This window comes from Terrapene carolina, unplaced genomic scaffold, assembly GCF_002925995.2.
Source record: "Terrapene carolina triunguis isolate 2854851 unplaced genomic scaffold, T_m_triunguis-2.0 Scaffold66, whole genome shotgun sequence".
Taxonomy (NCBI): domain Eukaryota; kingdom Metazoa; phylum Chordata; order Testudines; family Emydidae; genus Terrapene; species Terrapene triunguis.
Genome location: NW_020664417.1, coordinates 70241850 through 70267209, shown reverse-complemented (window position 1 = coordinate 70267209; position 25360 = coordinate 70241850). Strand labels below are relative to the sequence as shown.

Here is a 25360-nt window from a genome sequence, read left to right as displayed (position 1 = left end):
TTCTCCTTGTTTTAAGATCCAAGGGGGTTTGGATCTGTGTTCACCAGGGAATTGGTGAAAGGTTTCTCAAGGCTTCCCAGGGAGGGAATTCTTGTGATGGTGGCAGCGGACCAAAGCTAAGCTGGTAGATAAGCTTAGAAGTTTTCATGCAGGCCCCTACATTTGAACCCTAAAGTTCAAAGTGGGGATCCAGCCTTGACAGCATATATGTAGCCCAAAGTTGCAATGGCCTTTTTTGTGTCACACTGCTGTGCAAAAAAATCACATGCAATCTACCATCCAATACCATCACTAAATATCTTGCAACTTTACTGCTTTTCAGGTTTGTGCCTCATTCAGTATCTGTTCATCCAGATTATTTTTCACCAAAAAGTATTCTTATGTTTCCACATGTTACTTTTCAGGCTACGCTTCTAATTTCTATTCATCCCTTCTCTGGCCCCCCATTAATATCTGCAACTCTTTCCACTTACCAAAGTTTGGAAGGGTTATTTAAATTAGGATCTGGGGAAAACAGACGAGTAGTGAGGAACAATCAGGTCTAACTAAGAGTTGAACAAAGGCAACTATCTGGTAGTGAAAAACTATACCTGGTGCTGCAATGTCCATGCTGCTATTTTTAGTGCATTAAGTTTGAGCAGACCTAGCACGAGTCTGTCTACCCAGACTGGGAGGCATGCTCTGAGCTCTAGTAAGACACACTCTTAATGCCTAGATAGCAATTTGCAAAGTTTACAGACAAGAACAGGTCAACTATAATGCAGGGCAATGACAAAGAACCATGACATAACAGGTCTAGACTGAAACATGGTGGAAAGATGGAAGTCAGTGAGACAGCTAAGTTGGAAGGTGCCTGGATTTCTCCTCAGATTCCCTGGTACTGATGTGACGTTAGCCTCCCTTCAGCGCAACAGACCCTTGCTTCATCCAAAGCATTTAAGTACGCCTACAGACTGTTCCTCCGTTTTGTTGCCACTTCTAATAATTATGCTATGGATTCTGCCTAAGTATTAGAGTTATCAATTTTCAAAATGAGTCATCTATTCTAGTGCAATCCAGTTTCCTTTAGTATTTCGTCTTCCTTTCATGAAAGATATCTGCCTGTTTGTGGCATCTGGTCCTGATGTGCCTTTGAGAAGCCTGAATTACCTCTGATTACCACTAGTGAGTCAGTGCTGCTAAAAGGCTAAACACAATCAAGAAATGCTTCCTTTCTAGTTCCCACTTTCTCGTGTTGCATAAGGACACAGTCCAATATCTTAAACTGTGTCAAAAGACAGTTCTATATTCTCATGCTGGCTACTATAGAAAATCCCAAGTATGTGAGATAGCAAGATTAGATTAGACTAGGTAGGATAGTTAAGATTACTGTCCAACATAAATAATTTATTAAATCACAAAACAGAATAGGAATCATACAGTAGTGTTACAATCCAACAATTTATGCCTCATAAAACCAATCTGCAAGTTGCTATATTATGAATGGTCATGGCTGTGGCTAAGCAACTCTATTCCAAACCTATGACAATGACGTTTCACGTAAGAGGAGTACAAGATACCTGACCATCCTTCCCTTTCCTGTTTTTAAGTTCCCATTTTCTAGACAAGAGCTCAAACATCAAATGCTAGTTTAAAAAGTGTTGTGAACACCTGTGCTGGTTTCCCCCAAATTCCAAGTCATACTACTTACTTGTTGGTTTGCCTTTGGTGTTGTATGACCATGTTTTTCTCATGGATAGTCTCCAGCAAGGCAGTAGCCAAAGATTTGAGATCTGAAATGGACTGCGGCGTGGCAGGTAGGCTACAACCATGGTCCTCCGATAACAACTCTTGGACTAAAATGTTAAAACAAAAATGAGTCTTACTTTTATGCGGACAGAAATGTGACACAAGTAGTTAGTCAGACTTACAAAGCAAATCCATCTTTGTTTCATTACTTAGCTGAATGTAGATTTATTCCAACCAACCAGCAAAACAAACCCAGACATATAATACTCAGTCATAAAAAATGGTGGCTGTTTGAGCTGATCATTGTCCCGCAGCAATTGCCAGCACAAACATAGGTAGACCCATTTTCTGCTTAGCTAATATTTCTTTTGGAAAGAACAGATTTCTATTCAGTTGGAAAGAGCCTCATTTTTCTATCCTATGATCTCCTGCCACTGGCAGAACAGGAATATTTTTCTTCAGTCCACCTGAAAAAACCATGCCCACAAAGAAGGTTTCATGTTTAGAACTATTGATTTCCTAAGGTTGTTTGAGATTGATGTGACACAATCAATGTGTGTCACACATCAGCCTATAAGAAACTTTCTCTGCAATAAGAAAGCCTGTGGACTCATTAACCTTGCTCAGCAAGTCCACTAGCATGATCACATTTGGTCATCTGCTGTGGCTAGAAACCATACAAATGTATGGCGAAGAGGACATTAACCAAGGGTGGCCAACCTGTGGCTCCGGAGCCACATGCGGCTCTTCAGAAGTTAATATGCGGCTCCTTGCATAGGCACCAACTCTGGGGCTGGAGCTACAGGCGCCAACTTTCCAGTGTGCTACAGGGTGCTCACTGCTCAACCCCTGGCTGTGCCCCAGGTCCTGGCCCCACTCCACTCCTTCCCCCAAGGCCCCAGCCCAGTAGTGTAGCTAGGGGGGGAGCGGCTGCTCCCCCACTGAGCACAAGTGGCGCCTTGTCAATTTCTTGGCGCCTTTTTAATTTTTACTCACCCGACGGTGCTCCGGGTCTTCGGTGGCACTTTGGCAGCAGGCCCTCACTCGCTCCTGGTGTCTTTGACGGCACCGAAGGACCCGCCGCCGAAGACCCGTGGAGCGAATGAAGGTCCCACCGCCGAGGTGCCGCCGAAGACCCGGAGCGCCACTGGGTGAGTAAAAGCACCGCCCCGTCAGTAAAAGCGCCACAGCGGGTGGCGCCTTTATTTTTATTTTATCGCTCCCCATGATCCCTCCACCTGGCTACGCCACTGCCCCCACCCCTTCCCGAGTCTGCCGCGCCCTTGCGCCTCCTCCTCTCCCTCCCGAGCCTCCTGCACACCACAAAACAGCTAATCGCGGCGGGTGGGAGGCGCAGGGATGGAGGGTTAGGTGCTGATCAGCGGTGCTGCTGGTGGGTGGGAGACACTTGGGGCGGGAGCTGATGTGTTCCTGTGGCTCTTTGGCAATGCACATTGGTAAATTCTGGCTCCTCCTCAGGCTCAGGTTGGCCACCACTGACATAAATGGAGCAGTCAGTGCTGACGAACTTCTTGAGTTTCAACCTGTCATGACAAGTACTGCTGGTTTGGTATGTGCCTGTGTGCATGGAGAGAGGGTGAGGATCACGGTGCAGGAAACAAGATTTCCAGGGGGAAAATCTTATCCTATCCTCATCTTTTCTGATCCTTTGCCTCTTTTCAGGGTGTGTGTGGGGGAAAACATATGGGATGAGGTGATTGCTCTGTTGGTCTCTTCCTGAAGGAAACCATAGAACTCCTCCTGCAAGGGAGAAGCAAGCCACAGTAGCTCCCAAGTGCAGGAGTGGAACTTGGACTTAACAGGCCCCCACCTTCCTTAACCTGCCTTCTCTGTATTACTGCTGAAATAGAGCATCAAGGTTGGCATTGTTAGCAGAGAAAAAGAGATGACACAAGAAGAGACTGATCTGGGTCAGAGTTATACTGGGCCTTGAAGGAAAGGAGAAGAACTTTAAGCTTGATGTAAAGGTGAAAAGGTGGAAGCAAAGGAAGGGAATTTATGGGGTCAGACTGACAGGAAAAGGAGATTGGCTGGCAGTTTAAAAGATGATTAGGAAGAAAGTGATGTGAGAAAAACTTCATAGTTCACACTGAAGAAAGAATGAGGTACCGTACCACCACGTTCCATCTATGCAGTACCTTGCTTTGCAGAAAGGACTCCAGTCAGTGCACTGCTGCTGGATCTACTGTGAATCTTTGAATTTTTCCGTCTCTCTAGAGCATTCTAAGAAAACAAAAACATTTTTTTTCCAGACATTAGCCTAAGCATTTTCATTAGAGTAAGGGATCTGAGGGAGGGGATATTAATCCTGGAGTTTCTCTTCTAGGGCATTAGTCTATCCCTACACTGCTGGTTGGATGAGGGGGGCTCCTTCTGGAGTATTGGATATACTAGCCAAGAGAGCCTTTGGGACCCTAACGAATCTATGCACCTCATCACCATCCCCCTTTACTGTTCTTTCTATTTCCCCCTCCACCACCACCCCCCGCCCCCACTTGGGTTTTTAAAACTTTCCTATTTCTGGAAACAGTTGAATACATTTGTAAAATCAGTAACAGTCCATGGGGAATAGCAGTCTGGGATAAAATTCTGACTTTCCAGAAAATTTCTCTTGGACATGCTTAAAGAGGGAAAAGAAAAGAGCACTAAAACTCTCTTTAAGGTCCTTTCAGCAGAACATGCTGGCTTTTAGGAAGAGTTCAAAGCAAAATCATGATTCTTACTAAAGCTGAGCCCTAGATATTCCCAGAGAACTGTCCTTCAGAAATCAGATACACCCACAGCACCTGCTTTGTGGCCTCAGTTTCTCAGGTCTGTGCCTGGAATGGGGGTGGCAGTGCTTTGGAGGAATTTTGCACTTCACTAGAATGGCAGGGAATGCTGTGACTGCTTAACAGTGATTAACGAATTAAGAAGCATCACCAATAGGCTTAAAGTCTCATGCAGAAGGATGGAGGACGTGTTTTTTGATTGAAGTTGGAGCAGAGGGTTAGAGGAAGAATACTCAGGCATCTAAATTTATTGTGCAATAGAGTGCCTACAGCTTATCCCCAAAGTGGAGGTATAAGGAAGATATATCAATCATTAAAATTTGCCAAACAACAGTACTGGTGTTGGGAAATATGGAGATAAAAGAACAGCTGCATGATAATAAATGTCCTAACACTTTGTAGAAACACAGGAGCATTAATTTTATACCACCACCAATCCTCCATTTAGCAACAATCTGGAACAATGTCACATTCTAACCTCAACTAGGAGCAATTCTTCCTAGATCTTCAGAGAACACCTTCACTTTCTAGATATTTCTAGCAGCTATTTCTTTATGCTACATAACAGCTGAGAAGTCTATAGGGAAGACTGGGGATGTAAACAAAATACATAAAGGTACTAAAATTATCTAGTTGTCTTAAACTACAGTTAAGAGGAAGTGGTAATTGCACATGGAATTTTAGCTTCTAAGGTGCTACAGACTCAAACAATTTTACACTTTTAAAATGTGTATAAACAAATGAAAAAAATTAAACTCTATAAATAGAGGAGCGCAGCATAACGAGAACTCTACCTTGTACTTAGAAATATTAGATTTAAGAAGGTTGACCTCCTCTTGAAGTTGCTTTAATCTCTCTTGAAGGTATCTGGAAAATACATAATATATATCATTAGGCTCCTATATATTGTTTGTTTGTTCATTTATTAAACACTGGCAATGTGTTAGTCATTGCGCAGCACAAGGCACAAACAGAGCCACTGGCAGGATGTTTCACATGAGGGGGCTTCTACAGTTACGTCTTCACTGGAGAATTCACCTAGCACGGGTGGAGCATACCCACTGCAAAGCCCTACCCACGCCAGACATATGCATTCTGCATGGTGTTTATTCATGAAGTGTAGCATGTGATATAGTAATTCCATATATCACATGGTGGAGAAAGACACTCTGCAACCATTCACTGAGCAGAGTGGGTATTTCATGAAAGATTGGATCCTGGTTCCTAGGAAACCAGCCAGCTTTGCAACAGTACCGGGGGGGGGGGGGGGGGGGGAGAACCCACTTTATTAGATAAGAAAGGGAACTATTAATAAGCATTGGCCCCCTAGCTCAAGTTTTACAATTTTGTTTTGTATTGTGACCATTTGCTTCCATCACTCGTTTCTAATGAAATCTCTATTCTTTCTTAAATAAACCTTGTTTTATTATAAGTGCTCACAAGTGCTGTGCATTACACAGGAGCAGCGATTTAAGATAAAACTGAAATGGAGTACACTACTCGTTGGGGAATGGATGATCTGGGATGTCTGTGAGTAGCCAGTGTCGGGGCTGGATATCACAGGGGAATGCTCCAAGGGGTCTGGGGTGCCCCTCTTGTTAACCTGCAAGGCAAAGACACGGCTGGCACAACTCAAGGAGAGTGCTTGAGTGGCTGACAGGCTGGGGGTGTTAAGGAGCTAATACATAGCTACCTCAGACAAGGCTCCCTCTCGCTAGAGGCAGTGGGTGACTCAGTCCTAGTACCATGTGAACCATCACACTGTACATGCAGGAGAAGCACTGCAGACTTCCTATACACTCACCTGTTTTCCATACACAGGGCATCTACATCAATGATGCGATTTTCATGTCCTCCCAGGATGTGATTAAGCTCTTGGTTGAGTCGGTCTGTTTTATCTTGATAAGAAGAGCGTTCTTCCTTTACATCCTGCAGCTCATCCAGCGCGGCTTGAAGATCATGTTCCAGAGTCTCAATCTGAGAAGCAAAGCTCTGCTATCATTATTCTGCAGAATTTACTGAAAAGTACATCATATCCAGACACAAAAGAGTAGCAAGTACTTCGCTTCTGAAGAGGGTCAGATTCAGAATGCCAGTTAGTAGATTTATGATAATCCATAAAAGTAAAACAAAAAGTAGCCATAAGCATACTAAAAGGCAGCATATGAAGACTGAACCAACCCCCCAGATTCAAACATCCTTAACACTTTGGAGAAGTTTAGATCCAATCTTTGTGGATCACTACATCTCTACTCAAACTAACTGAATATATTGGGAAAGAAGAAATTAGAATTCACCCTGACCCAAGCAGTATTTTAATTTATGATGCTCCCTATAATTGTTGTCAATAATATCACTGAAGACACCATTGTAAGAAAAGTTGACATGCATAGCCTTTCTACAAAATTTCTTTAGTTTCTGACTCAAATTCATAGAGCTACACTTTTTTCTGCACTTGTATTTCCTCCCTTTTAAAATGAGAGCAAAAAAAGGAAAATAAAGATTGTATTTGTTGTTCTCCTCTTTTGACCATGCATACACAATTTTGTTTTAAAAGTATTGTTTACTCTATTTTTCTCTATTTCGTTAAAACTAAAGTTAAAACGAAGTCCAGCAATTAAAAATGAAGTAGCTTGCAAAATATTTAGAAACCATTTGGAAAACAACAGCAAAGGAAGACCTTATTCACACTATAGTCGGAACTAGGTCAGCAACAAGTATGCCACGTGGTTCCTAGCATGGTTATAACTTGGTATCATGGGACCAAAGAGCTAGCATTTGGGTATAGAGTAGGTCTGGGCTAGCGTAGGGTGTGAGGCAAAATCTAGATAAGGCTTTCTTGTGAGATCAGTTGTTCTTAAGAAATTACAGTTTCATCTGAATGGAGGGGGGGGAGGAGGTGGAGGGGCCCTTGGTGGTTTTGGATTGGACACAGATCCAAGATTGTAATGACAGGTTTAGCTCCTGGGATTAGAATTTAAAACCCAGCAGCCATCACAATTCGAAGGGTTTCATATTTAAGGTTCAAGTTTTGACCCATTTCTAATTATAAGAACAAAACTTGTCTACATAGGGCAGAAAAACTGTTCTAACACCTGTCCTTAAAACTCAGTTGTTTCAACTGAAGTGTTTGCAGGCCTGTGAAGTTCCGCCTTCAGTACAGTAAGCAGGAGTAAACCAGATGAGTACTGGGATGAGAGATACCAATTATCAGTGAAGACACCATGAAGTCTTGGTGATTCAATACACAGTGAGTACTAAGTGCAGTGTTAAGGAGCACTTTCCTGGTGAAAGACACAAGGAATTTTGGAAAAGGCATCAATCAGAAGTTTTACTCAATTGTGGAAATTAAAAAAAACCGACTTTTACACGTTAATCTGTCCCCTGCCTAAATTTCAGTTTGGGCATCTCGTATCATGTTGACTTATGTGCCTCTAACATTTGATTAAATATGGGATTCTTCACTAACAATCCTAAACTGTTGCTATGTGCTACTCAACAGCTGTCACATTCCACCCTAGAGGTGGATGAATTTCTGAGGTGAAGCAACTCGATCTCTACTGGTGCATACCTTGTAAATGCATAAAGTGCCCTGAATGCTCTTTACACATATATACAATAAATACTACCAGAGTATGTACTTCCTTGCCACCAACACCACTATCTGCATTGCAAACCAGGTAACAGCAATTATAGCACAGCAGAGGCATAGCAATTTACTTGTTCTTTTGCCAGCAGTGAAAACAATCTCTCACTGAACGCCCATTAGTTATTACTTGTTCTCGTGCTTTCTCCAACTGCTGAACAAGGTCTTCACGCTCGTGTGCTGCAAAGTGGCGCGCCCCAACTTCTTCATCTCCAAGTCTTTGTTTTGCTATTGTCATTCTAAGGAGCTGCAAGAAATGCCAAGACTTCATAAGCCACAGAACACAGGTTGAACACTTGAGAGAATATTAGCAGAGTATATTGTATCACTAGACAGGGAATCTGTTATCAGAGAGACTTTCCAGCTCTCACAAATCTCAACCAGGCATATTTAATAAGAGATCACTTTTGTGCCTATGAGCCCAATCCCATTCTCATTCAAATTGATGGGTGTTTGGCCAGTGACTTCAAAGAGCCAAATTAGGCCTTCTAGCAGTAAATTAAGGATTTTACATATGAGCATATGTTTAAAGTGAGCATGGACATATGATCCATCCTCATTCTCCAGAAATGACAAGGTTTTGAATTTTAAAAATTATTTACTACCAGAAATATCTTGCTTTTATATCAGGCTTTTCACCCCTATATCTGAAAGCTGTTTGCAAAGGGCGATAACCATTATTCTAATTTTACAGATTAGAAAACATGGCACAGAGAAGTACAGTGACTAGCCCAGCACCACACATGCACCTCCTAAACTAAATCCAGTTGCAACCTTTGTGCAGAATTAGCATGAAGATTAAATGAATGGGGCTGTTTTTACATGAACATGAAGACAAATGTTTTTGAAATATCTATTAACATATAATAATAGTGGAAGACGTTAAAATTTTTAGCTAAAATGCAAAACAAAATCTTTAAGATCTTCAGCATCTTTCAAGGCTAGCGAACATTATTTTTTAAACAAAGCCTGACCTGAATTAACATCCAACCATTTTCAATACTACTGTTAAACAGAGGCTACTGTGAGGATTAGGTTTCAAGGATTAAAAGGGGGTAAAATAAACAGCCTACAGAGTGTACAGGCTGCAGAACATGCATCATTTAGAATTGTTTATACTTTCCACAGTTCAGAAAAAGTGCTATATCCCAGTAGCCCAATTTGTGGGATTTCCACAGAGGCTTGAGAAATCTGCAGTGAGAATTCCCATAACTTCCCTCCCATTTTTCAGCTGCACAAAGGAATTAATGTGCACCATTATATTTCAGAGTTAGCAAATCAATCTTCTGAAACAGAAGACTGTATATTCCATCTATTTTAGGTATTTAGAGATGCCAGTAGGCCATCAAAAACAGGCTCCTCTTCTCCACTGCAGCCCCTATTTAGTCCACACAAGTGCTGCTACTACAGCTTCTCCTGATAAGCTCCAAAGGGTGACTTACAGTTCCTCAGTGAAATAATAGTCCACAGGCTGCTTTATTTTTGACAAACTGAATTTCCCCCTCCCCATAAAAAAAAGAGTGTGGATTATACTGTAAGGAGCACACACTGAATTATTCCTGGAAAATATACCAGTGGCTAATTTAAAATATATATATATATTTTTAAACCAAGCAGGTTTAGGAATGGGGTCAGAGCTTTCATCTGATCATACAGACATGAAAGGGGAGAAACACATAGTGCTAACAGCCAAACTGTATTATAGCATCTCACTTTACAACTGGTTAGAAAAGTAACAAATGAAATAAGGATCAGAAGGCTCAGAAAATGGGAGCAGGGAACCTCTCCCCGCTCAATGCAAGAATCAGCTTAGGATCTCTCCAAAGCACACACAGCACTAGATAGGGAGAACTTGGTTAATGCCATTCAACCATGCTCATCCCATACCCCAAGAAGGGGCTGGGGTGTAATATGTAATAACAGCCTGTGGTGCTGCAACAACTTGTACAGTGGGGGTGCTGAGAGCCATTGAAGCAAACTGTAAACCCTGTATAGGATGGAAACCATATGAAACCAGAGGGTGTTGTCACATCCCTAGTTCCAGCACCCTGGATTACAGCCTTGAGTAAATACTACTTGCATGAATAGAGGTTGCAAAGTTTGTTCCAGTCAAATCACAGTTCTTATTTACTGATGAAATGTGGGGAGAAGGGGGGGAAGGAGGGGGAATCCTAAACACAAAGTGCCCCTAAAATCCAACATCTTATTCCTAAATGACAGATCACTTCAGACATTCAGCAACTCAGACAGCAGGTGTGGCTAAGCAGGCCTAGCCCTCCAGTTCTGCACCCTGCGTGTCTGCTGATGTGGCACCACCTGCTGTAAAGATTTTTCCCTTTGCAACTCTTGGAATGTCAGCGTTTTAATGTTATGCTAGGGGGGAAAGCGAAGGAAGGGGAGGGAGAAAAGGGTTTATTCTATATTTTAGCCTTTTATTATAAAGTTTGTACTCCATCCCTCTGGCACTGTATTTTTATTGAACTATCATTCAGAATTCATTCAGGATGGAACCACTCAGCTTCATTTTGTTGCCCTATTCCTCAGAATAGGTTAATACAAATAGAGGACCCCGCAGGACTCCAAAAATATTTCCAGCACAGAAGGTTTTGAAGTGAAGTGCACTTTAAACAGAGGCGGTGGTTCCTGACAGGCTCAGCATACACTAAACAAACAGGCTTTCACCAAACAAAGCAGAGTGCAGCATACCATTATTTATCAACACTCTCTCTACTGTGCTAGGATCAGGCAAAAATGATAAAATAGACCTTTATTTATTTTAACCCAACATTTTGGTTAAAATAAATAAAGATAGATGCCTCAATCAAACCTCACTGTTATAGGTGCTGAACAGAAATGAAGTGAAAAGTGAGTTCTGCACAGCAGGCAGTTGTCACAGTTAACACAGGCATGTTCATCTGGCAGAGCCTTCTAGGCATCATAGCTAAGGCTGCAAGTCTTTCACGGAGGTCAGATTCCGTGACTTTCCAGGACCTCTGACTTTTTCAGCTGCAGCAGCTGACCCCAGGGCCGCCCAAGCAGCTGGGATGGCCCTGGGACCGGCTGCTGCTCCAGAGGCCACAGGCAACTGGTCTTGGGCACTGCCCAGGAGCAGTGGTCCAGAAGCAGCGGTCAAGGAGCAGCAGCGGGGCCAAGGACCACCCCCAGTGCCGGAGAAGCAGCGGGGCCCCAGGCTGGGCCCCTGCCCTGACCCAGGAGCAGCAGGGGGGCCAGGGGCCTCCCCCTGAGCTGGAGGAGCAGCGGGGCCCCAGTCCAGGCCCCCCTGCCCCCAGAAGCAGCAGTGGCTTAGTCCCTACCCCCAGGAACAGCAGCGGCCGCTGGAGCACCCCCTACCCCCACAGCACCTAAGATTTAGTTAGGGGTATATTTTGTAAAAGTCATGGACAGGTCACTGGCCGTGACTTTTTGGTTATTGCCTCTGACCTGGCCGTGACTTTTACTAAAAATACCCATGACTAAATCATAGCCTTAATCATGGCACAAGTGAGTCTTTAGAGGGGATTTGGACCTACTGCAAAAGACATATGCATGTGCTTAACTTTATGCGCTGTGAGTAATCCCATCAATCTGGCTAACACATGAAGTAGACTCATTATAAGTCACAAATGGGACAAATAAAGTGTAATATTAAGCATATTATGTAAATATTTGCAGGGTCAGAGCCACAGCAATGCCATTGTCACCCCTAAACAAGTTTCAACTTTGAATCTGTTAAGTCTGTCGTATTTTATTTACTAAATGTACCGCACCATGGCTAAGACTACTACCTTTGCCCTCCCAGATTCATAGTTCCTGCAAGGAGCACAATGTGCACAGGGAGCAATTTCCATGGAAAATAAAGAGTACAGTGACACTGCTTTCACAGCATGTGCATATGTATTTTGGGAGCATTATTTTGGATCCTCTTTTGGTTCATTAGAGATGGGAGACACTAGTGGCACATTAGGTTCTGTTAACTTAAACTCTCTTTTAGGTTCCAAAGATAGGTTGAATTTGTGAACTGTATACAGGGATACTGTACTGAACTATAGTTTTATCTGGTCATACAAAATTTATCTCAAAATACTAACCAGAAGGTTAAATATATAACTAGATTACTCGTGGCCACACACACACACACACACACACACACACACACTATGAAAGTACAGTAATTCTTTTCAACTCACCTTCTCCATGAAGAGCACCAACCTTAGGCCACAGCAGTGAAATGCTGTCTCCAGCCCATGACGTTAATGAAATGTTACATTGGCACGTCTGGGTATCCCAGTGCACTTTGCATAACCATAAAACAACTTGAGACAGGGACCCTGAGTGCCTATGTTTCTTATAGAGTACCAAATACACTGTTAGTGCCAAATAATTACAAGATTTCTTAGTGTAATAATTACACCTGTCACATAGCTAGTTTCTACAGCAATTCGATTCACGCGTTTGATACATGCTACAGGCGTCCACCCCCACCTAGCAGGCTTTAGCTGTCATGCTTCTGGTTCAGCTGGTTAGGCAAGGTTGCCAGACCAACTGGCTTACCACTAGACTCCACAGCAGTAACTGAATAGCTTGTGGCTCCCAGTCACAGCTGGAGGTATATCAAGTCACCACCAAGTCTAAACAGTCAGTGACTGATTGCAAGTTGAAGGAGTCATCCCTGAAAAGGGCATCAAAACAACATCTATGCTGCTTTATGAACAGACCCTTCAATCCCCTAATTGTCCAGGATGTGTCTCGCCTTTTTTTTATTCAAACGTCGCACCATTGCCAGCACTAGGGCAGCTCCACCAGGAAAAGCTCTGGTGCAGATAAGCTGCTGCTGGCATTTTTCGCCAGCACCACCACCTAACCCTGATGAAAACAACTCTAGATAACAACGCAGGCAGCGGCCAGCACTCAACACCAGAGTTCATAACACTGCTACTGCCAGATAGCCTGTGACCTAGGCTGGGAATGAGGACCAATTCTGCAGCTTGAATTGTGGTAAAGGTCTCACACTGGGCAAGTAGTTTGGGTAAGGGAATTCTGGTCATTGGTAAGCTCATGTATAGGACTTCCAAGCCACAGCAGGCTGCTTGGCCCAGGGATGGGACCTCTGACAGTAGGTTTTCACATGACAGACTTAGTTTGACAATGACTGTGTCTCATGTATTGTCAGTAATGCTGTAGCAATTATTTTGGACACAACATATTGTCCTATCACTGAGCTATACCTTTAGCAGCTCAGCAAATCATTTCTCTGCCAGTGACTTGCGTGAGTGGGAATTAGGGTGGAGATGGCAGTCACCTCATTTTCTAGAAGCGTCTAGCTCGCCCCCCCACACCCCAATCAACTTCTATTTAAGGCACGAGTGTGATCTCTTCAGGCCCTCTCAGTTTAAGGGTTTATTCTCCAAGTATCACTGTCCCAACACTGGGTAGAAAAGGGGTTTCAAAATCAAGTACCCGGTAAACCTAGGGTAGTTTTCATGTGTCAGAGTTGATAAGAGATTGTGATCAACCATAAGAGTAAGTATTCTTAGAACTCAGTTACTTGAATGCTACAGTGTAACTGTAGCTGCATTTCTTTAGTTGCAGCAACACATCTTTCAGGAGACTTTTTGGAAATGTTTTACTGTCTGTGCCATTCGAGTTCTAGCTGAATAAATGGGAAAATTAGTCCAGTTAAAAAAAAGGAAAATACAAGCAATTTGCTCTTGTCTAACTGATTATGTACTTAACATCTAGAATCCACAATTCCCATAACAAGTACAAAGGTCATCAGTTAAAATCCCATTGCTAACCCAATTAACCGTTGTATCTTACTACTGGTGAACATTAATGCAATTTGAGAAAGAAAAAAAAAATCAGGCCATCAACACACTTCCCTCAACAGAGGCATTGTGTGATATTTAAAGAGGTTTTTTTTTTTTTAATTCTACAAAACTCTTGTCATTGAGGGACAGGCTTTATGAGTCATGCATGTTCAAGCACAGGCAGAATTGTTCATCCAGAAGCAGATTCACTGGCTGCAAAAGCAGCTGCTTGCTCATCCTTTGCCAGAAATAAAGTTGACGTCGACCGCTGCCCTCCTTCGCTTTGGAAAAAATGGAGAGAAAAATGGCAGTATAAAAATGTAAGAATTCTGCTGCCAGCTCAGGAGAACAATCCCAGAATTTCTGCTACCAAAGCTAGGAGACAGTAAAATATGGCATACAGCAGTGGTTCTCAACCAGGGGTCCGAGGCCCCTTGGGGGGCTGCAAGCACATTTCCGGGGGGCCACCAAGCAGGGCCAGCATTAGACTCACTGTGACCCAGGGTAGAAAGCCGAAACCCCACCACATGGGGTTGAAGCCTGCACCCTGAGCCCCACCAACTAGGGCTGAAGCCGAAGCCTGAGCAGTATAGTTTCGCGAGGGCCCCCAGGCAATTGCCCTGCTTGCTGCCCCTTAACGCCAGCCCTGGCTTTTATATGCAGAAAAACAGTTGTGGCACAGCTGGGCCATGGTATTTTTATAGCGTGTTGAGGGGGCCTCAGAAAGAAAAAGGTTCAGAACCCCTGGCATAGACTTCCAGCTTTCAGTCTCTTGGGGAGACCACAACTCCTGTTAGACAATTCAAAGACTGCAACCTGGCCCCAAAATAAACTCTGTGTATCACTTATTAGACGAGTGAAGAGTAGCTGTGTTCCTAAGATGAAAATCTTGGATAAAGTTAATGCCTGGTGAAATTCCCCTTGTTTTTTTGCTAATGTGTTGGTTACTACACCATTTTTGATGCACCCCTTGCTGCATAGTTCAGTTTACTGAAGGACATGAGGGTCACCAAAATGAGTCTAGCCCATCATGTGAGAGTACAAGTATCACAAAGATGGCTATTCAATGGCAAATGGACCTGCAGAGAGAAGTCAGGGCAAAGAGTGCTCAAACTGCAGAAACTGGATTTACCACTACCAAAGCCATAGCATTAAGAAAAATAATTTGACAGAATAGGTACAATTGTGGTATTAATTCCATTGATATCTGTGGTTAAAAGGACTACGAAACAATTAGTTTGCTACAAAACATATATATAGTCCAGGGCTTGGCTCCCAATGATAAAGCCTGTGGGGGATGGGGGCAACTGGAGCTATGTTTCAGATTGCTAAACAGCAGAGCATATTACACACATTCATTCTCAGAGACTAAAACACACTGTTCTTTTCTACAGACAGGACCATATTTAACACATCCATGCATGGGTGCATGAGGAAGGGAAAGGACACAAGCGCTTTCTGCATACAGGCCAGACACAATGACCTTGTGCTCTGAGCAGTAGAACTCTCCAGGGACTGTGCCATTACAGGAACTAGTAGTCTAGGAAAGTGGACCTGGGAGGGGGTGTAGTAGTAGTCCCAGCAACGCTGGTCAAGCAGAGGGCAAGGTATGCCTCACCTCTCTACTGTGGGCAAATGGCTGAGCTCCCCAGGGCTACAGGAGGCATTGTCTGCCTGAGGCATAAGGCCTGGCATTGTAAGATTCTGCATTGCCCCCAACATCAGGATAGGGCTTAAAGGAGAGCAGCAGAAAAAAACATGGAGATTGGGAAGGGGGGTTGTTTTTACTACATATTATGTTAGAAATTCAGCTCTGGCCTACTTCCCCCTCCCCCCCGAAGAGACTACAAACAAATGGAGAATGAACAGCATTATCACATCATAAATACCCAAAAAAGGAAATCAGAGCAATTGAGCGGAAATAGTCAGATTGCTAGGCATTTGAGTTATAAGTTTAAACAAAAAAAGAAACTGCTGGGAAGAAAATTGTCTTTGTTCGAGTCAGAGCCTCAATTACTTCACACTAAAGACTGTGAAAGCTCCTATTCCAGTTTGCTAGTCCTCCAAGGAGACCTTGCAGCAAAAAGGGAAGCCAAGACTTCATGTTCCTCAAATTTATAACAATTAAGGTTTCTAAAAAGTAGATTTTTAAAAATATATATTTTAGAAAAGCACTTCAGCATCCTCTAGTCCTCAGGAAGAAAACAAAGCGTTTACTCAACTTATTTTTCTGAGGAAGGATGGTCCAGTGTTGAGGGCACTTGTTTAGGATGTAGAAGACCCAGGTTCAGTTCCCTGCTCTGCTGTGGACTTCCTGTGTGACCTTGGGTCTCTCTGTGCCACACATCCCAGTCTGTGAAATGGAGATGCTTTCTCTACAACCCTGGAGTGTTATGAGGATAAGTATATCAAAGATTGTGACTAGCTTTGAGTTCTACTGATAAAGAGCACTATACAAGAAATAATTATGAATAATGCCTATTTTCCTCCTCTACAGATCACCTTGAATGCCACAATGTAGCCCTCAGTGGGGCAGCTAGATCATGAGCCATTTCTGGCAAGAACTCTGATTTTTGATTTTCTGTGTCTTCATGTTATGAACAGGAGGAGTGGAATAAAGTGGAGAGAATTTGTTAATCTTTTTTTCCCCATGGCACGGTCTTTGAATAGCCATCTGAGCCAATATATTTATTTTTGGCTGACATCTTACTGTTCCTTGACAGGACTCAGAATTTGCATTAGTACACACTGTAGGCATTTTCCAAGCAGCGCCTTTGACAAAAATGGGAAAGGGGTGCAGGTTAACATTAAAAAAAGAGGGGGGGAGAGAGGAGAACACAGATAAAAGGGAAGTCTGACAATCTAAGGTACTTATATACACTGTCACCATAATATCAGAGCAGCTTTATCTATAAACCAAAACCAGTGTGAGGTACAGCAATAATATTATCCCCATTTTACAGAAGAGGAACTGAAGCACAGAGCAGCTAAGTGATTTGCCTGAAGTCACAAAGAAATCTATGTTGGAGGAAGAAATTGAACCTGGGTTTCCCATGTCCTAGGCTTGTGCCCTAACCACTGGACCATCCTTCCTCTGCAAAGGAGAGAACTGGAGACAGGATACTCTGAAAAAATAAAAGTTAGTTTCCAACGATATACAGGGAGAGATCATGAAAGAAAACAGAACACAAAAGGAAGCAAAGAAAATGGAGACAAGGGATGGAGAACAAGAGCGAAAGGAAACGAAGCAAAAATATTTACATACGTTTATCGGAATAAGCTACAGTAGCTGGTATAAGCACCTTTATACCAATATAACTGCATCCAAATAAGTTTTACCGCTTCATCAGTTCCTGAACAGATACAGTTATAATGGTATAAAAACTGTGTTTAAGCCAGCTCTTAGGCCCCAGTCCTGCAAGCTACTCGAGCGGTGCTCCGCTGAGCACAGAGATACTCCAGTATGGGATTGAGGCCTTTGTGTAATTTTTATTCTGCTTCCCATAAGCCTCACTAGTTTTTAGTCCTTATCTTTCTCTCCCCGCCACCTGTTTCAAGTCCAACCTTTCACTAGTTTGATTTGTGTGTATACTTTTGTACACAGCTCCAGCTGCGAGTGGTATACACATTTAGCTTGAGCTTATATATTTCAGTTAACAGACAACAGGAGTTTGAGTAATACCGAACAGCAGATTTTGAGCAATGTTCCATATACATTGCTAAACTTGGTAATAAAATAAATTGGTTATGTAAAGATAATTAGCAGGATGATTACTTAAAATTCAAAACAAAATATGTATTTCAAGACCACTTGGGTCTAAGTTTTTTGGATAGAAAAATATAAAAATAACGCTTTCTTGTTTAATCATATACTGAAATTCTACATTATTGCATTAGATGTTTAAAAATATCACATAACCAAGGAAAGATTAAATGCTTATCCAAATATATTTACAAATGGGAACAGCATATAAAACAGCATAAGCTAGTGGTGATTAACCCAAAGTAGGATCCACAATAAATACTCAAAGAAAACAGAATATAGCACGCACAAAAAATATATCCAAGGAACCTAGGTTACTAGTATCCTGTGTAGGCTGTTTTTGCTCCACTGTTCTGAGTATTTGTGTAACCTCAATATTCTAGAAACTTATGAATAAAAAAAAGAGCAAAATATTGCTTCATTCAATTTTTCTGAGGAGCTTGTCTCTAGTCCAGTTTACACATTACATGTAGTCTTCCTATTAAAGACAATAAGTTTGCAGTACCTTGTTGTCTCCTTGTACTTCTCCCAGTCTTTGTTGAAGTTGTTTAATTTCTTCTCCCAGATGCTTATTTCGATCCCGAGAATCACTCAATAGTTGGGCAAGATTAGCCTAGGAAAATTACAATGTTATTGTGACGTTGCACCCCATAGTGCTTTATAGAAATATGCTTATGAGTGTAAATATGACATAACTGGAATATGTTTTATGCTAGATATGCCATAAAACATATCTTTGCAAAGATTATGTTCTTCTGCATGTACTCATCTTATAAAAATGATACATGCATACGAATATCTGAAGTTATGAGCGTTGGCTCTATGCTTGTATTTTAAGTGCTTTCTACAGCAAACACTTTAGGCAGATTTGGTCAACATAGTGTGAAGGAACAGGAGTACTTGTGGCACCTTAGAGACTAACAAATTTATTAGAGCATAAGCTTTCGTGTGAAGGGGTTATTCAAGTAATTGGGAGTACTTGGTTAACAATGGACCTCGATAGACGCCAATCCACAACTGAGCTTTCCTGGGAATGTCCTGTAGAAAACTGAGTCATGCATGGACATGTGACTTGCCCATGTGACTCCAAAACTCCATTTTGTAGCTGGATTCTAGACAAGGGGAGAGAGGGCTTCCCACCCACAAGAGAAAATCTATTTAAGCCCCTGGAAATCCCTCCATTTTGTCTTCAGCTTCTCCACCCCCAAAAGAGATGCCTGAAAGAAACTGGAACAAAGGACAGTAACTACAGGGGTGAGAGTGATTGCTGGACCCAGACTAGGAGGCGGCTAGTCTGTCACAGAAGCTTATTGGAACATTTCTGAGGGTGAGATTTACCTACATTTAGTTTCCTACTGTATTAGGCGTAGACTTGCATGTTTTATTTTATTTTATTTTGTTTGGTAATTTACTTTGTTCTGTTATTACTTGGAACCACTTAAATCCTACTTTTTGTATTTAATAAAATCACTTATTAATTAACCCAGAGTATGTATTAATACCTGAGGGAACAAACAGCTGTTCATCTCTCTCCATCAGTGTTCTAGAGGACGAACAATTTATGAGTTCTTTATAAGCTTTATACAGAGTAAAACGGATTTATTTGGGGTTTGGACCCCATTGGGAGTTGGGTATCTGAGTGCTGAAGACAGGAGCACTTCTTAAGCTGTTTTCAGTTAAGCCTGCAGCTTGTGAGGCACGTGGTTCATACTTGGATCTGTGTTTGCAGCAGGCAAGTGTGTCTGGCTCAAACAATGCAAGGCACTGAAGTCCCAAGCTGGTAGGGAAAACAGGCTCAGAGGTAGTCTAGGCACATCAGGTGGCAGTCCCAAAGGGGCTTCTGTGATCCAACCTGTCGCAGTTATATTAGACAAAAGTTTGCTTTTGTGGGTAAGGAGTGTGGGTGGTGGTTGAGAAGAAACCAGGGTATTATTCACTACCTTTCAACAGTGTTTAGTTTTATCAATGTTGTTATCTAGCCCTAACGTTTCATTCAGCATCAGGATTCTAGTATCTAAATTACTGTAAAATAATTAATAAACTATGTGTACATACAAAGCTCCAAAACAGTACATAACAATGAATAAAGCCAGGTGGGAATACCCACACTATCTCGGATATCTCTGAGAATAAAAGAAGCTTGATAGACAAAAATCGGATATGAGGTAGCTAAACTAACTGTTTTAAATATGGGTATAATTAGGCAAAAGGCATAACAGAGAAAACTTATGAAGTGGGAGGGGTGTGCCCTCTGCATTATGCAAATTAATTTCAGAAAATTTCCCCTTCCCTCCCCTCCCCTCCCAAGTCCCTACCCCCATTCATAGCTACTCTGGAAACATCTTGTATGTCCAAGTGGTGCAACATTTAGAAGATGTTGAGCATGATTTAACATTATTTGTTACTGGCCATGTTTACTGAAAAATATCAGATTAACTGAAAAATAATATTCTTCCACTAACGTCCTAAAGATGTACACTCCTGAAAAAACAAATGGTGTGTGTCTCAGAAGTTATCATTACTGACATCCTAAATATTTTGTAGAGTTAGCTGCTCTTCCCCCCCTCCTCATTCTTGTCTGCCTCCCCCTTCTGCCCCACCATGCCCCGGCCCCTTGCTCCAGGGACCAACCCCTGCTGTGCCCCAATTGCCCTGGCCCCTTGCTACGGGGAATGACCCCTCCCCTCCCTGGCCCCTTGCTCTGGGGACAGACCCCCGCTGTGCCCCGATTGGCCCAGCCCTGACCCCTCGCTACAGGGACCGACCCCCCACCATGCTCCAATTGCCACAGCCCCTCGCTCCAGGGTCCGACCCACTCTCTGCCCTGCTGTGCCCTGACTGGGCAGGTGGGCAGGCTCCGCATCAACTCCTCCCAGCCTGGCTCTGCAGGCGAGTGAGCAAGGAGAGTGGAGAGCGAGCAACAGAGGGTGGGGGGGGGGCCTTAGGAGAGGGGAGGGGGCAAGGTGAGGATGTTCCGTATTCAGCAGTTGGAAGTTGGCAACCCTACTTATGGTTCAGAAGACAACTTGAGTGTGACCCAATGAAGCACTGTTTGAATCTGTGTGGAAAGAGCTTAGAAAGTCATGTCTAGAATTAGAGGCCTATCCACTGATCGGTATTTGCTCTGACCTCCACCCTCTACCCCTCTCCCTCACGGTCATTGCTTTCCAGGGTGTCCCTCTTTCCTTCCTCCTCAGCATTCCTCGTCCTTCCTCTTTCCCTTAATCCTCCCCTCAGCCCCTTAATATTTTTTTTTTAAAACAAACACAAAAGCTCAACCTACACACACCACAGAACTAACACAATGTTTAACAACTATCACTGCGACCACTCTGCTTGTTTGTTGCATCCCTTTCCCACCCTTTGTCTTCTCTATTTCAACAAATCTACTCACCTAAATAAAGTTACTTCAGTGTTTACAGGATTAGGCTATTCGACTACAAGCAATTTGGAGAGGCACAGGTGCTTTTGAAAACTTTATCCTATGTGACTTTGGAACCTAAATCCAATTTTCACTTAGGTACTTTTGAAATTTTACTCATAGTCTCATGCTATCTGGCCCAAGTTCGGCAAACCCGGTCCATATAGGCATAATGGTTTGCCTACATAGATCTAATTGCAAGAGCAGGACCTACATATATGTAGTATATGTAAAAGAAATAGAACAAGAAACACTCATTTGTGATTGTTGTTACCATAATCAAGTTTGCTAGATCAGGTGGCCTATATCACTGCCAACTTCAAACTTTCAAAGAGAAACAAGAAGCCAAATACACTGGTCCTCTGTACTAGACAGATCATTGGTGAGATCTACTGTGGCAATTCATGTGGTTTCTACTTCTGAGGTTAGAGGCTCAGAAGATCACAGTAAAAGTTCCTTTCGTTTTTGGAAAAGATCAAAGCATTTTTAACTAGGGCTGTAAAGCAATTAAAAAAATTAGTTGCGATTAATTGCACTGTTAAGCAATAATAGAATACCATTTATTTAAATATTTTTGGATGTTTTCTACATTTTCAAATATATTGATTTCAATTACAACACCGAATACAAAGTGTACACTCCTCACCTTGTATTTATTTTTTATTACAAATATATGCACTTTAAAATGATAAAAGAAATAGTATTTTTCAATTCACCTAATACAAGTACTGTAGTGCAATCTCTTTATCATGAAAGTTGAACTTACAAATGTAGAATTATGTACAAAAAACCTGCATTCAAAAATAAAACAATGTAAAACTTTAGAGCCTACAAGTCTACTCAGTCCTATTTCTTGTTCAGCCAATTGCTCAGACAAACAAGTTTGTTTACATTTTTGAGAGATAATATTGGCCGCTTCTTATTTACAATGTCACCTGAAAATGAGAACAGGCATTCGCATGGCATTGTTGTAGCTGGCGTCACAAGATATTTACCTGCCAGATGCGCTAAAGATTCATATGTCCCTTCATGCTTCAACCACCATTCCAGAGGACGTGTCCATGCTAATGACAGGTTCTGCTCGATAACAATCCAAATCAGTACAAACCAACGCATGTTCATTTTCATCATCTGAGTCAGATGCCATCAGCAGAAGGCTGATTTTCCTTTTTGGTGGTTTGAGTTCTGAAGTTTCCACATTAGTGTATTGCTTTTTTAAGACTTCTGAAAGCATGCTCCACACCTCATCCCTCTAAGATTTTGGAAGGCACTTCAGATTCTTAAACCTTGGGTCGAATGCTGTAACTATCTTAAAGAAGGTACCAAAGTGAGATTTTTAGAGTTTTGTCAGATCTGCAGTGAAAGTGTTCTTGAAACGAACAACATGTGCTGGGTCATCATCTGAGATTGCTATAACATGAAATATATGGCAGAATGCGAGTAAAACAGAGCAAAGACACGCAATTCTCCCCCAAGGAGTTCAGTCACAAATTTAATTAACACATTATTTTGTTAATAGAACAGGAGTACTTGTGGCACCTTAGAGACTAACAAATTTAAATTTGTTAGTCTCTAAGGTGCCACAAGTACTCCTGTTCTTTTTGCGGATACAGACTAACACGGCTGCTACTCTGAAACCTGTTATTTTGTTAATGAATATCATCAACCTGGAAGCATGTCCTCTGGAATGGTGGCCGAAGCACGAAGGGACATACCAATGTTTAGCATATCTGGCACATAAATACTTTGCAATGCTGGCTACAAAAGTGCCATGCGAACACCTGTTCTCTCTTTCAGGTGACATTGTAAATAAGAAGGGGGCAGCATTATCTCCCGTAAATGTAAACAAACTTGTTTGTCTTAGCGATCGGCTGAACAAGAAGTAGGACTGAGTGGACTTATAGGCGCTAAAGTTTTACATTGTTTTATTTTTGAGTGCAGTTATGTAACAAAAAACCCTACATTTGTAAGTTGCACTTTCGCGATAAAGAGATTATACTACAGTACTTGTATGAGGTGAATTCAAAAATACTATTTCTTTTATAATGTTTACAGTGCAAATATTTGTAATAAATAATATAAAGTGTGTGTACACTTTGTATTCTGTGTTGCAATTGAAATCAATATATTTGAAAAAGTAGAAAAACCATCCAAAAATATTTAATAAATTTCAATTGGTATTCTATTGTTTAAGTGTAATGAAAACTGATTAATCACAATTTATTTGAGTTTATCGCGCGAGTTAACTGCGATTAATCAACAGCTCTATTTTTAACTGTTGATATGATTGAAAACTGAGAATGGCTCAGATCGGTCTGTTTTAGAGATTACATATTTCCTAAACATCATAACTATCCAACTTTAGGGCAAGAATTAACTAGTTTCTGATTTTAGTGTTGAGACAGCAACCTTTCAGCAAACACAAACTCTTTTTCAAGGTCTGCTTCAGTAGAATGATTTTTTCTGTATGCTAACAAATTAATATGACAGTCATCAATATACTGAATGGATCAAGCAGCTTCAAGATGCATTCTGTCAATCATAGAATATTAGGGTTGGAAGAGACCTCAGGAAGTCATCTAGTCCAATCCCCTGCTCAAAGTAGGGCCAACGGTTCAGAGATTACTGCCTAAGGGGCATTCAAAATATTTCAGGTTGTTTTCAGGACTTTTTCATCTGAACCAAAGCAGCTGAGGCTGAAGTTCTTCTAGAATCAACTGACTTGCAATGCTTTGATGCAAATTTTGTGAAAAGTAACTGAATTTCAATAAAGGCGAGAAGTGAGAGACTGAGTTACTTAAGAGGAATGCTATTTGTACAAGTCTCTTAGAAATATTTCCATTTGTGAAATACATTTCTATTATGAACGTGAACACATCTGCATACTCCAATACCATATGTAATTTGAACCCCTTAGAAGAACTGAATGTCACTAATCAGTGTTGACAACTATGACACTGGAGTTGTACTAGCTTCAAGCCAAATCCAGCTCCACTGACTATAACGGGTATATGATCACACTCATTTATTTCCTACTAAAACATTTTACTGCTTAGTCAGATGAATGACTTAAGACAATGTAACAAATCTTTATATTCACAACTGAGATTTTGGGAGAAAATTTTAAACAAAGGATTTAGATGCCAAAATAAAAACAGACCTCTTTAACATGCTAAGAGCATCTCAATAAGCAAAGCACAGACTTGCCCCTTACTGCAAAGCTTCTATTTTACTTCTGTTAAACTGAAACAAATAAACCACACCACCGATGAGTAATTGCTGGAGAATTCATTCCCCCAGCTTAGAGGTTCTGCACTACACACATTTTGAATTGTCCCAGATTCCAAAGGTTTTGCCAAGACATCATCAAGGCTCTCAGTTAAACATGGAAGGGGAGAGAATTTTGGAGCCTCTGATGCTCTATAATAGTGTTTCCTCAACCTGATGCTGCTTTTCTAAACTGCATCAAGGAGATCTCAGGGACTGGTGCCAGTCCACGACCCAGTTGTTTAGAAATGAGCAGTGTTTCTCGTTAAGTACTCAAAACTTTTTGGGGGCAGGAGGAGGAGCGTAAGGGTGGATAAGGGCTTTATTTTAAGTTAACTTAACCAACTGAAGTCACTGCTAAAAAAATCATCAACTAATATGATACTGGCCAGTGAATGGCTGCCAGGGAACAATGATTTTCATTCATTAAATTTATTACTGACCTGAACAGTATTTGAACCAGTAACCAAGAGATAAGGGGGAAAAAATCCTTATTCAAATACATTCTGGAACCATCCACTGTCCTGGTATAAGATTCCTTTATCAGTTTCTCAAGTCTAGCCACACGAATAAGTGTTATGCTCCTTCACACTACTGTATAAAAATGGATAGGAACACCCCTTTAATATACCTCAATTCTCTGGCATAAATCTTACATGGCACTCAAAAAATCCTCTGACGGGTTGGATCACAGAAACCCCCTTGGGAGCTGCCACCCGATGTGCCAAGACTACCCCTGCTTTTGTTTTCCCTGCCAGCTCAGGACTCCAGCTGAATTAGACACTCCAGTCCCCTTCAACACAGACCCAGGGTCTGAATTACTTGTCCCAAAGCTGCGAGTTTACCCAAAAACAGCTCACAGGAGTGTGCTTGTCTTTAGCACTCAGATGCCCAACTCCCAATGGGGTCTAAACCCAGATAAATCCGTTTTACCCT

General features: G+C 41.8%; 1 protein-coding gene across 1 annotated transcript in view; it reads right to left on the bottom strand.

Moving 5' to 3' along the window:
• The window catches only part of CCDC149 (coiled-coil domain containing 149), a 76160-nt gene that overhangs the window by 19972 nt on the left and 30828 nt on the right, over window positions 1-25360 (bottom strand). The window contains exons 4-9 of the mRNA XM_024202197.3: window positions 18242-18349; window positions 8297-8413; window positions 6325-6497; window positions 5315-5387; window positions 3888-3972; window positions 1691-1835 (exon numbers count right to left, since the gene is read on the bottom strand). Of these exons, the coding sequence (XP_024057965.1) occupies window positions 1691-1835; window positions 3888-3972; window positions 5315-5387; window positions 6325-6497; window positions 8297-8413; window positions 18242-18349 (701 nt within the window). The remainder of the gene's footprint in view (window positions 1-1690; window positions 1836-3887; window positions 3973-5314; window positions 5388-6324; window positions 6498-8296; window positions 8414-18241; window positions 18350-25360) is intronic.